Source organism: Pristiophorus japonicus, unplaced genomic scaffold (assembly GCF_044704955.1).
Source record: "Pristiophorus japonicus isolate sPriJap1 unplaced genomic scaffold, sPriJap1.hap1 HAP1_SCAFFOLD_29, whole genome shotgun sequence".
In the NCBI taxonomy this organism is placed as follows: Eukaryota; Metazoa; Chordata; class Chondrichthyes; family Pristiophoridae; genus Pristiophorus; species Pristiophorus japonicus.
Genome location: NW_027252668.1, coordinates 167,438 through 180,227, shown reverse-complemented (window position 1 = coordinate 180,227; position 12,790 = coordinate 167,438). Strand labels below are relative to the sequence as shown.

The following is a 12,790-nucleotide window of genomic DNA, read 5'->3' as shown; positions in this document are numbered from 1 at the left end:
CAGCGAGAGAGGGGGGGCAGCGAGAGAGGGGGGGCAGCGAGAGAGGGGGGGCAGCGAGAGAGGGGGGGCAGCGAGAGAGGGGGGGCAGCGAGAGAGGGGGGCAGCGAGAGAGGGGGGGCAGCGAGAGAGGGGGGGCAGCGAGAGAGGGGGGCAGCGAGAGAGGGGGGGCAGCGAGAGAGGGGGGGCAGCGAGAGAGGGGGGGCAGCGAGAGAGGGGGGGCAGCGAGAGAGGGGGGGCAGCGAGAGAGGGGGGGCAGCGAGAGAGGGGGGGCAGCGAGAGAGGGGGGGCAGCGAGAGAGGGGGGGCAGCGAGAGAGGGGGGGCAGCGAGAGAGGGGGGGCAGCGAGAGAGGGGGGGCAGCGAGAGAGGGGGGGCAGCGAGAGAGGGGGGGCAGAGAGAGAGGGGGGGCAGAGAGGCAGAGAGAGAGGGGGGCAGAGAGAGAGGGGGGGCAGAGAGAGAGGGGGGGCAGAGAGAGAGGGGGGGCAGAGAGAGAGGGGGGGCAGAGAGAGAGGGGGGCAGAGAGAGAGGGGGGGCAGAGAGAGAGGGGGGGCAGAGAGAGAGGGGGGGCAGAGAGAGAGGGGGGGCAGAGAGAGAGGGGGGCAGAGAGAGAGGGGGGGCAGAGAGAGAGGGGGGCAGAGAGAGAGGGGGGGCAGAGAGAGAGGGGGGGCAGAGAGAGAGGGGGGGCAGAGAGAGAGGGGGGGCAGAGAGAGAGGGGGGGCAGAGAGAGAGGGGGGGCAGAGAGAGAGGGGGGGCAGAGAGAGAGGGGGGGCAGAGAGAGAGGGGGGCAGAGAGAGAGGGGGGGCAGAGAGAGAGGGGGGGCAGAGAGAGAGGGGGGGCAGAGAGAGAGGGGGGCAGAGAGAGAGGGGGGGCAGAGAAAGAGGGGGGGCAGAGAAAGAGGGGGGGCAGAGAAAGAGGGGGGCAGAGAAAGAGGGGGGCAGAGAAAGAGGGGGGCAGAGAAAGAGGGGGGCAGAGAGAGAGAGAGGGGGGCAGAGAGAGAGAGAGGGGGGCAGAGAGAGAGAGAGAGAGAGAGAGAGAGGGGGGCAGAGAGAGAGAGAGAGGGGCAGAGAGAGAGAGAGAGGGGGGCAGAGAGAGAGAGAGAGGGGCAGAGAGAGAGAGAGAGGGGGGCAGAGAGAGAGAGAGAGGGGGGCAGAGAGAGAGAGAGAGGGGGGCAGAGAGAGAGAAAGGGGGGCAGAGAGAGAGAAAGGGGGGCAGAGAGAGAGAGAGGGGGGCAGAGAGAGAGAGAGAGGGGGGCAGAGATAGCTGCGCACACACGAGACAGACATAGACAGAAGTGGGCGGGCAAGTAGGCCCCCCCAGTCACACAACCCCCCCGCCCCGCGCAGACACACACAGACACAGACAGAGACACACACAGACACAGACAGAGACACACACTGACACACACACACAGACAGACACACACACAGACAGACACACAGACAGACAGACACACACACAGACACACACACAGACACACACACAGACACACACACAGACACACACACACTGACACACACACTGACACACACACTGACACACACACTGAGACACACACTGAGACACACACACTGAGACACACACACTGAGACACACACACTGAGACACACACACACACACAGACACACACAGACACACACACACACAGACAGAGACACACACACACACACTGAGACACACACACACACACTGAGACACACACACACACACTGAGACACACACACACTGAGACACACACACACTGAGACACACACACACTGAGACACACACACACTGAGACACACACACACTGAGACACACACACACAGACACACACACACAGACAGACACACACACACACAGAGACACAGGAAGGGCCCAGGCTCCACCTGTGCCTGGTGCTGTGCCTGACTGTGGCCCCTCCCCTCACCCTGCACCCTGATGGCCGCCACGACCTACCCGTACTGCTTCTGCTGTGGCTGCTCGGGCTCACCAGCCGCCTCCTGCGCTCGTCGCTTCGAGTCGAAGGAGCTCCCGTCCACGTAGTCGTCTTTGATGCCGAAGGCGGCCCGCAGCCGCTGGTTCTTCTTCTCGTTGGCTTCGGCCAGCTGGTGCGTGTCGCTGACGCTGGGGAGGAAGGACGCAGGGTTAGCCACACCAGGGAGAGGGGGGCTCTGTCGACATCCAGCCATCCACACCCAGTATCACCGGCACGTGGCCGTACAGCACTCTGGGGGTCCCGTACCAGACTTTATATGAGAAAAACCGAGCCCTCTCTGTGCCCCACCCCCTTCTCCAGATGCTTCGATGCAACGTCGAGGGATGAATCAGAAGTTAACAGCACGGAAGGAGGCCATTTCGGCCCACCGTGTCCGCACCGGCCGACAAAGAGCTACCCAGCCTAATCCCACTTTCCAGCTCTCGGTCCGTAGCCCTGCAGGTTACAGCACTTCAGGTGCACATCCAGGTACTTTTTAAATGTGGTGAGGGTTTCTGCCTCTACCACCCTTTCAGGCCGTGAGTTCCAGACCCCCACCACCCTCTGGGTGAAGACATTTCCCCTCAAATCCCCTCTAAACCTCCCCCCAATTACTTTAAATCTATGCCCCCTGGTTGTTGACCCCTCTGCCAAGGGAAACAGGCCCTTCCTATCCAGGCCCCTCATAATTTTATACACCTCAATAATGTCTCCCCTCAGCCTCCTCTGTTCCAAGGAAAACAACCCCAGCCTCTCCAATCTGTCCTCATAGCTAAAATTCTCCAGTCCCAGCAATATCCTCGCAAATCTCCTCTGTACCGTCTCCAGTGCAATCACATAAGAACATAAGAATTAGGAACAGGAGGAGGCTATCTCGCTCCTCGAGCCTGCTCCGCCATTCAATAAGATCATGGCTGATCTGGCCGTGGACTCAGCTCCACTTACCCGCCCGCTCCCCGTAACCCTTAATTCCCTTATTGGTTAAAAATCTATCTGGGACTTGAATACATTCAATGAGCTAGCCTCAACTGCTTCCTTGGGCAGAGAATTCCACAGATTCACAACCCTCTGGGAGAAGAAATTCCTTCTCAACTCGGTTTTAAATTGGCTCCCCCGTATTTTGAGGCTGTGCCCCCTAGTTCTAGTCTCCCCGACCAGTGGAAACAACCTCTCTGCCTCTATCTTGTCTATCCCTTTCATTATTTTAAATGTTTCTATAAGATCACCCCTCATCCTTCTGAACTCCAAGGAGTAAAGACCCAGTCTACTCAATCTATCATCATAAGGTAACCCCCTCATCTCCGGAATCAGCCCAGTGAATCGTCTCTGTACCCCCTCCAAAGCTAGTATATCCTTCCTTAAGTAAGGTGACCAAAACTGCACGCAGTACTCCAGGTGTGGCCTCACCAATACCCTGTACAGTTGCAGCAAAACCTCCCTGCTTTTGTACTCCATCCCTCTCGCAATGAAGGCCAACATTCCATTCGCCTTCCTGATTACCTGCTGCACCTGCAAACTAACCTTTTGGGATTCATGCACAAGGACCTCCAGGTCCCTCTGCACCGCAGCATGTTGTAATTTCTCCCCATTCAAATAATATTCCCTTTTACTGTTTTCTCCCCAAGGTGGATGACCTCACACTTTCCGACATTGTATTCCATCTGCCAAACCTTAGCCCATTCGCTTAACCTATCTAAATCTCTTTGCAGCCTCTCTGTGTCCTCCACACAACCCGCTTTCCCACTAATCTTTGTGTCATCTGCAAATTTTGTTGCACTACACTCTGTCCCCTCTTCCAGGTCATCTATGTATATTGTAAACAGTTGTGGTCCCAGCACCGATCCCTGTGGCACACCACTAACCACCGATTTCCAACCCGAAAAGGACCCATTCATCCCGACTCTCTGCTTTCTGTTCGCCAGCCAATTCTCGATCCATGCTAATACATTTCCTCTGACTCCGCGAACCTCAATCTTCTGCAGTAACCTTTTGTGTGGCACCTTATCGAATGCCTTTTGGAAATCTAAATACACCGCATCCATCGGTGCACCTCTATCCATCCTTCCTGTAATGTGGTGACCAGAACTGCACGCAGTACTCCAGCTGTGGCCTAACCAGTGTTTTATACAGTTCAAGCATCACCTCCCTGCTCTTGTGTTCATTCACAGGACGTGTGCGCCCCCCCCCATCCCAAATTACCCTCCAGCACCTTCTTGACAACCGACTGGCTTGCTCGGCCATTTCAGAGGCCTGTTGAGAGTCAGCCATTTCACTGGAGTCACATATCGGCCAGACCGGGTAAGGACTGCAGATTTCCTTCCCTCACAAGGACTTGAGTGAACCAGATGATTTTTTTTCGACGATCATGATCATCAGTTTTTATTAATTTAGATTAATTTAATTAACTGAATTTAAATTCCCCCCCCCCCCCCCCGGCTGCCCTGGTGGGATTTGAACTCGGGTGTCTGGATTATTAGTTCAGGCCTCCATTTGACTCGTCTAGTAACATTTCCACTTTGCTATCCAGTGGTTTGCACAAGTGAAGGGATTCGATCGAGTAGATATGGAGAAAGTATGTCCTCTGATGTGGAGGCATCCACTTCAAGGAGGCAGAACCTTAAAATTAGAGGTCGGTCACTCAGGAATGAAATTAGGAAACACTTCACACAACAGGTAGCAGAGACATGGAACTCTCCCCCAAAAAAGACTATATGCTATAGAAACATAGAAAATAGGTGCAGGAGCAGGCCATTCAGCCCTTCTAGCCTGCACCGCCATTCAATGAGTTCATGGCTGAACATGAAACTTCAGTACCCCCTTCCTGCTTTCTCGCCATAACCCTTGATCCCCCGAGTAGTAAGGACTTCATCTAACTCCCTTTTGAATATATTTAGTGAATTGGCCTCAACTACTTTCTGTGGTAGAGAATTCCACAGGTTCACCACTCTCTGGGTGAAGAAGTTTCTCCTCATCTCGGTCCTAAATGGCTTACCCCTTATCCTCAGACTGTGACCCCTGGTTCTGGACTTCCCCAACATTGGGAACATTCTTTCTGCATCTAACCTGTCTAAACCCGTCAGAATTTTAAACGTTTCTATGAGGTCCCCTCTCATTCTTCTGAACTCCAGTGAATACAAGCCCAGTTGATCCAATCTTTCTTGATAGGTCAGTCCCGCCATCCCGGGAATCAGTCTGGTGAACCTTCGCTGCACTCCCTCAATAGCAAGAATGTCCTTCCCTCAAGTTAGGAGACCAAAACTGTACACAATACTCCAGGTGTGGCCTCACCAAGGCCCTGTACAACTGTAGCAACACCTCCCTGCCCCTGTATTCAAATCCCCTCGCTATGAAGGCCAACATGCCATTTGCTTTCTTAACCGCCTGCTGTACCTGCATGCCAACCTTCAATGACTGATGTACCATGACACCCAGGTCTCGTTGCACCTTCCCTTTTCCTAATCTGTCACCATTCAGATAATAATCTGTCTCTCTGTTTTTACCACCAAAGTGGATAACCTCACATTTATCCACATTATACTTCATCTGCCATGCATTTGCCCACTCACCTAACCTATCCAAGTCACTCTGCAGCCTAATAGCATCCTCCTCGCAGCTCACACTGCCACCCAACTTAGTATCATCCGCAAATTTGGAGATACTGCATTTAATCCCCTCGTCTAAATCATTAATGTACAATGTAAACAGCTGGGGCCCCAGCACAGAACCTTGCGGCACTCCACTAGTCACTGCCTGCCATTCTGAAAAGTACCCGTTTACTCCTACTCTTTGCTTCCTGTCTGACAACCAGTTCTCAATCCACGTCAGCACACTACCCCCAATCCCATGTGCTTTAACTTTGCACATTAATCTCTTGTGTGGGACCTTGTCGAAAGCCTTCTGAAAGTCCAAATATACCACATCAACTGGTTCTCCTTTGTCCACTTTACTGGAAACATCCTCAAAAAATTCCAGAAGATTTGTCAAGCATGATTTCCCTTTCACAAATCCATGCTGACTTGGACCTATCATGTCACCATTTTCCAGATGCACTGCTATGACATCCTTAATAATTGATTCCATCATTTTACCCACTACTGAGGTCAGGCTTTCTTGGGTATCCTTTCTTGGGTAAGGAGACCAAAACTGCACACAACACTCCAGTGCAGTCTCACCAAGGCCCTGTATATCTGTAGTAAGACATCCTTGCTCCTGTACTCAAATCCTCTTGCAATGAAGGCCAACATACCATTTGCCTTCCGAACTGCTTGCTGCATCTGCACGTTTGCTTTCAATGACCAGACAATCTGGGTTTTTTTGATACGTTGATTGAGGGATTAAATCTATGGTGCTTTCAACACCAATATTCAACTGATTTCTGTTGGGTCAGGGTATCCAGGGATATGGAGCACAGGCAGGTAACATGGAGTTGAGTTACAGCTCAGTGGGGAGCACTCTCACCACAGAGTCAGAAGGTTGTGGGTTCAAGTCCCACTCCAGGGACTTGAGCACAAAAATAAATCTAGGCCAACACTCTAGTGCAGTGCTGAGGGAGTGCAGCACTGTCGGAGGTGCCTTCCTTTGGATGAGACGTTAAACCGAGGGCCTGTCTGCACTCTCGAGTGGACGTAAAAGATCCCGTGGCACTATTTCGAAGAAGAACAGTGGAATTATCTCCAGTGTCCCAATATTTAATCCCTCAATCAACGTATCAAAAAAACCCAGATTGTCTGGTCATTGAAAGCAAACGTGCAGATGCAGCAAGCAGTTCGGAAGGCAAATGGTATGTTGGCCTTCATTGCAAGAGGATTTGAGTACAGGAGCAAGGATGTCTTACTACAGATATACAGGGCCTTGGTGAGACTGCACTGGAGTGTTGTGTGCAGTTTTGGTCTCCTTACCCAAGAAAGGATATATTTGTCATAGAGGGAGTGCAGCGAAGGTTCACCGGACTGATTCCTGGGATGACAGGACTGTCGTATGAGGAGAGATTGGGTCGACTGGGCCTGTATTCACTAGAGTTTGGAAGAATGAGAGGGGATCTCATTTAAATGTATAAAATTCTGACGGGGCTGGACAGACTGGATGCGGGGAGGATGTTTCCCCGGGGCTGGGAAGTCGAGAACAAGGGGTCACAGTCTCAGGATACAGGGTAGGAAATTTAGAACCGAGATGAGGAGAAATGTTTTCACTCAGAGGGTGGTGAACCTGTGGAATTCTCTACCACAAGAAGGCTGTGGAGGTCCAGTCACTGAATATATTTGAGATAGATAGATTTCGAGACACAAAAGGCATCAAGGGGTATGGGGAAAAAGCGGGAATATGGTGTTGAGATAGAGGATCAGCCATGATCATACTGAATGGCGGTGCAGGCTCGAAGGGCCAAATGGCCAACTGCCGCTCCTATTTTCTATGTTGCTATGTTAGCAAATTAAGCGCAAGGCATTTCTGAACCTAAAGCATCAACCCAATTCGGGAGCAGCAAAGCAGCTCTACGGGCAGCTGAAGGCCGAGGTCCAACAAAAAACCCGCGACCTAAAGAATAGATGGTGGGTGGAGAAAGCACAGGAGATTCAACAGTCGGTCGACAACCACGACATGCGAGGATTCTTCACCGCAGTCAAGTCCAACTCGGGCCCAAGCACCCAAGGCCCCAACCCCACTGCTGGCCAAGAACGGGGAGACACTCAAGGACACCGAGGCAGTCGGGGCCCGCTGGAAGGAGCACTTCGAAGATCGCCTTCAGCGAGACTTTGCCTTCGACGCGAGTGTCCTCGACTCCATCCCGCAGCATGCTACCCGCCACCAGCTCAGCAAAAGCCCAGCCCTGCACGAGGTAGAAAAGGCCATCCGTCAGCTCAAGAACAAGGCATCGGGAGCAGATGGAATCCCCGCTGAGGCACTAAAGTCTGGCGGAGAAGCACTATTGGCACGAATGCATGACCTCATCTCCCTTATCTGGAAGGAGGAGAGCATGCTGGGAGATCTCAGATGCCATAATCTTGACCATCTTCAAAAAAAAGGGGACAAGTCCGACTGCGGCAACTACCGAGGAATCTTCCTGCTGTCGGCCACTGGAAAGTCATCGCAAGAACCCTCCTCAACCATCTTTTCCGTGTGGCAGAAGAGCTCCACCTAGAGTCACGATGCGGATTCCGTCCACTGAGGGGTACAACGGACATGGTCTTCACCGTGCGACAAGTACAAGGAGAAATGCAGGGAGCAGCACCAACCCCTGTACATGGCCTGCTTTGACCTCACAAAGGGTTTTGACATTGTTAACCGCGAGGGACTATGGGGCGTCCTCCTCCGTTTTGGCTGCTCCCAAAAGTATGTCACCATCCTCCGCCTGCTCCATGACGACATGCAGGCCGTGATCCTGACCAATCCACCACAGACCCAATCCACGTCCCCACCGAGGTCAAGAAGGGCCGCGTCATCGCGCAAATGTTCTTCTCAATCCTCCTTGCTGCAATGCTCCATCTCACACTGGAGTGGAACTAAACTTTCGAACCAGTGGGACCCTGTTCAACCTTCGTCGCCTTCAGGCTTGACCCAAGGTCGTCCCATCCTCTGTCATCGAACTACAGTACGCAGACGACGCTTGCGATTGTGCACGGAGGCTGAACTCCAAACCATCGTCACCACCTTCACCAAGGCGTACGGAAGCATTGGCCTTGGACTAAAAATCCTTAACACAAAGGTCCCCCACCAACCTGACCCCGCCTCACAGCACTGCCCCCCCCCCCCCCCCCGCCACCGGTCATCAAAATCCACGGCGCGGTCTTGGACAACCTGGACCATTTTCCATAAGTCGAGAGCCTATCAGCAAGGGCAGACATCGATGATGAGATCCAACACCGCCTCCAGTGTTCCAGCGCAGTCTTCGGTCGCCTGAGGGAGAGAGTGTTTGAAGAGCAGGACCTCAAAATCTAGCACCAAGCTTATGGTCTACAGGGCTGTAGTAATACCCGCCCTCCTGTATAGCTCAGAGACGTGGACCATATACAGCAGGCGCCTCAAAGCGCAGGAGAAGTTCCACCCAGTGCTGTCTCCGCAAGATCCTGCAAATCCCCTGGGGGGACAGACGCACTGAAGTCAGTGTTCTACACACTGCAGCCACGGTACACCAGTGGTGGAGGGAGGGAGTGTTTAAGGTGGTGGGTGGGGAGCCGATCAAGTGAGGTGCTTTGTCCTGGATGGTGTCGAGCTTCTCGAGTGTTGTTGGAGCTGGTCTCATCCAGGCCAGTGGGGAGTGTTCCATCACACTCCTGACTTGTGTCTTGTAGATGGTGGAAAGGCTTTGGGGAGTCAGGAGGTGAGACACTTGCCGCAGACACTCTGATCTGCTCCTGTTGCCACAGTATCTATGCGGCTGCTCCAGTTAAGTTTCTGGTCAATGATGACCCCCCGGGATGTTGATGGTGGGGGATTCAGCGATGGTAATGTCATTGAATATCAAGGGGCGGTGGTTAGACTCTCTCACGTGTTGGAGATAGTCGTTGCCTGGCACTTATCAGCACAAGTCGTCCAGGTCTTGCTGTATGCGGGCAGGGACTGGTTCATTACCTGAGGAGTTGCGAATGGAACTGAACACCGTGCAGTCATCAGCGAACATCCCCACTTCCGACCTTAGGATGGAGGGAAGGTCATTGATGAAGCAGCTGAAGATAGTTGGGCCTGAGGAACTCCTGCAGCGATGTCCTGGGGCTGTGATGATTGACCTCCAACCACCACAACCATCTTCCTTTGTGCTGGGTATGACTCCAGCCTGCGGATAGTTTCCCCCCCCGATTCCCACTGACTTCAGTTTTACTAGGGCTCCTTGAAGCCACACTCGGTCAAGTTGTGCCTGGACTTCAAGGGCAGTCACTCTCACCTCATCTCTTTTGTCCATGTCTGGATCAAGCCTGTAATGAGGTCCGGAGTCGAGTGGTCCTGCTGGAACGCAAACTGAGCAGTTTATGGGCGAGTAACTGCCACTTGATAGCACCGTCATCTTCCATCACTTTCCTGATGATTGAGAGTAGACTGATGGGGCGGTAATTGGCCGGATTGGATTTGGCCTGCTTTTTTTTTTGGAGTGGGCTTTGTCCGCCGCTCTCCCCCCGGCTCAGGGGCCCAGCGAGGGGGCCTCTCTGCCGGCCCACCCGCTCAGCTGCCTGGGGATCAGCAGGCTCGGTCCATCGGCAGGCTCTCGGAGGATCAGCAGCACACGTGGTCGGACTGATTCCAGTTCGGGCCCGCACTTCCATTCGGGCGGGATGCATCGGGGGAGGGGACGGGAGGATCGGGGGCTGGGAGTCCACAGAAAAAGCACAGCAGAAAGTCACTTGGTAATTTTATACACTTCAATCAAGTCTGCCCTCAGCCTCCTCTGTTCCGATGAAAACAAACCCAGCCGATCCAATCATTCCTCATAGCTAACATTCTCCAGTCCTGTTAACACCCTCGTGAATCTCTTCTGTACCCTCTTCAGTGCAACTATGTATTTTCCTGTAATGTGACTAGAACTGTACACATACAAGAACATAAGAAATAGGAGTGGGCCATTCGGCCCCTCGAGCCTGCTCCGCCATTTAAAACGATCATGGATGATCTGATCATGGCCTCAACTCCACTTCCCCGCCCGCTCCCCATAACCCTTCACTCCCTTATCGCTCAAAAATCTGTCTATCGCCACCTTTAAATAAATTCAATGACCCAGCCTCCACAGCTCTCTGGGGCAGAGAACGACCCTCTGAAAGAAGAAATTCCTCCACATCTCCGTTTTAAATGGGCGGCCCCTTATTCTGAAACTATGCCCCTTCGTTCTAGATACCCCCACGAGGGGAAACATCCTCTGCGTCCACCTTGTCAAGCCCCCTCAGAATCTTAAACATTTCAATAAGATCACCTCTCAATCTTCTAAACGCCAATGAGTAAAGGCCCAACTTGCTCAACCTTTAAGACAACCCCTTCACCTCAGGAATCAACCTGGTGAACCTTCTCTGAACTGCCTCCAATCATAGTATATCCCTCCTTAAATACGGAGACCAAAACTGTACGCAGTACTCCAGGTGTGGTCTCGTCAATACATAGAAACAGAAGACATAGCAAATAGGTGCAGGAGTAGGCCATTCGGCCCTTCGAGCCTGCACCGCCATTCAATGAGTTCATGGCTGAACATGCAACTTCAGTACCCCATTCCTGCTTTCTCGCCATACCCCTTGATCTCCCGAGTAGCAAGGACTACATCTAACTCCTTTTTGAATATATTTAGTGAATTGGTCTCAACAACTTTCTGTGGTAGAGAATTCCACAGATTCACCACTCTCTGGGTGAAGAAGTTTCTCCTCATCTCAGTCCTAAATGGCTTACCCCTTATCCTTAGACTGTGACCCCTGGTTCTGGACTTCCCCAACATTGGGAACATTCTTCCTGCATCTAACCTGTCCAAACCCGTCAGAATTTTAAACGTTTCTATGAGATCCCCTCTCATTCTTCTGAACTCCAGTGAATACAAGCCCAGTTGATCCAGTCTTTCTTGATAGGTCAGTCCCGCCATCCCGGGAATCAGTCTGGTGAACCTTCGCTGCACTCCCTCAATAGCAAGAATGTCCTTCCTTAAGTTAGGAGACCAAAACTGTACACAATACTCCAGGTGTGGCCTCACCAAGGCCATGTACAACTGTACTAATACCTCCCTGCCCCTGTACTCAAATCCCCTCGCTATGAAGGCCAACATGTCATTTGCTTTCTTAACCGCCTGCTGTACCTGCATGCTAACCTTCATGCTAACCTTCATGCTAACCTTCAATGACTGATGTACCATGACACCCAGGTCTCGTTGCACCTCCCCTTTTCCTAATCTGTCTATTCCTAACCTGTACAGTTGCAGCAGGACTTCCCGACTTTTATACTCCATTCCCTTTGCAATAAAGGCCAACATTCCATTTGCCTTCTAATTATACTACTCTAGCTGAGGCCTAACCAGTGTTTTATACAGTTCAAACATAACCTCCCTGCTCTTGTAGTCTAGGCCTCGGCTAATAAAGGCAAGCATCCATATATCTTCTTAACCACCTTAGCTAACTGGTCTGCTACCTTCAGGGATCTATGGACCTGCACTCCAAGGTCCCTCTGTTCCTCTACACTTCTCAGTGTCCTACCATTTAATGTGTATTCCCTTGCCTTGTTAGACCTCCCCAAATGCATTACCTCACACTTCTCCCGATTAAATTCCATTTGCCACTTTCCTGCCCACCTGACTAGTCCATCGATATCTTCCTGCAGTCCACAGCTTTCTTCTTCATTATCAACCACACGGCCAATTTTTGTATCATCGGCAAACTTCTTAATCATGCCCCCTACATTCAAGTCTAACCATTGATGTATACCACAAAAAGCAAGGGAATTAATACTGAGCCCTGGTGGAATCCCACTGGAAACTTTCCGGTCACAAAAACATCCGGGGACCAATTCACTTTGCCACTGAGCCAATTTTGGATCCAACTTTTCCTGGATCCCATGAGCTTTTATTTTTCTGACCAGTCTGCCATGTGGAACCTTGTCAAAAGCCTTGCTAAAATCTATATATACATCACGCACGCTGCTCTCATCAATCCTCCTCGTTGCCGCCACAAAAAATTCTATCAAGTTAGTCAGACATGACCTTCCCTGATGCTGACTGTCCTTTATTATTTCCAAATAAAGATTTATCCTGTCCCTCAGGATTTTTTCCAAAAATTTTCCCACCGAGGTTAGGTGACTGGCCTGTAATTACACGGTCCGTCCCTTTCTCCTTTTTTAAACAAAGGTACAACATTAGCTGTCCTCCAGCACCATAACTGTAGCCAGAG

At 51.9% G+C, this 12,790-nt stretch overlaps 1 protein-coding gene across 1 annotated transcript in view; it reads right to left on the bottom strand.

The window, feature by feature from the left end:
* Positions 1-12,790, bottom strand: part of srrm2 (serine/arginine repetitive matrix 2) — a 79,358-nt gene that overhangs the window by 35,332 nt on the left and 31,236 nt on the right. Inside the window, exon 4 of the mRNA XM_070872123.1 lies at positions 1,934-2,101. Coding sequence (XP_070728224.1) covers positions 1,934-2,101 — 168 coding nt within the window. The remainder of the gene's footprint in view (positions 1-1,933; positions 2,102-12,790) is intronic.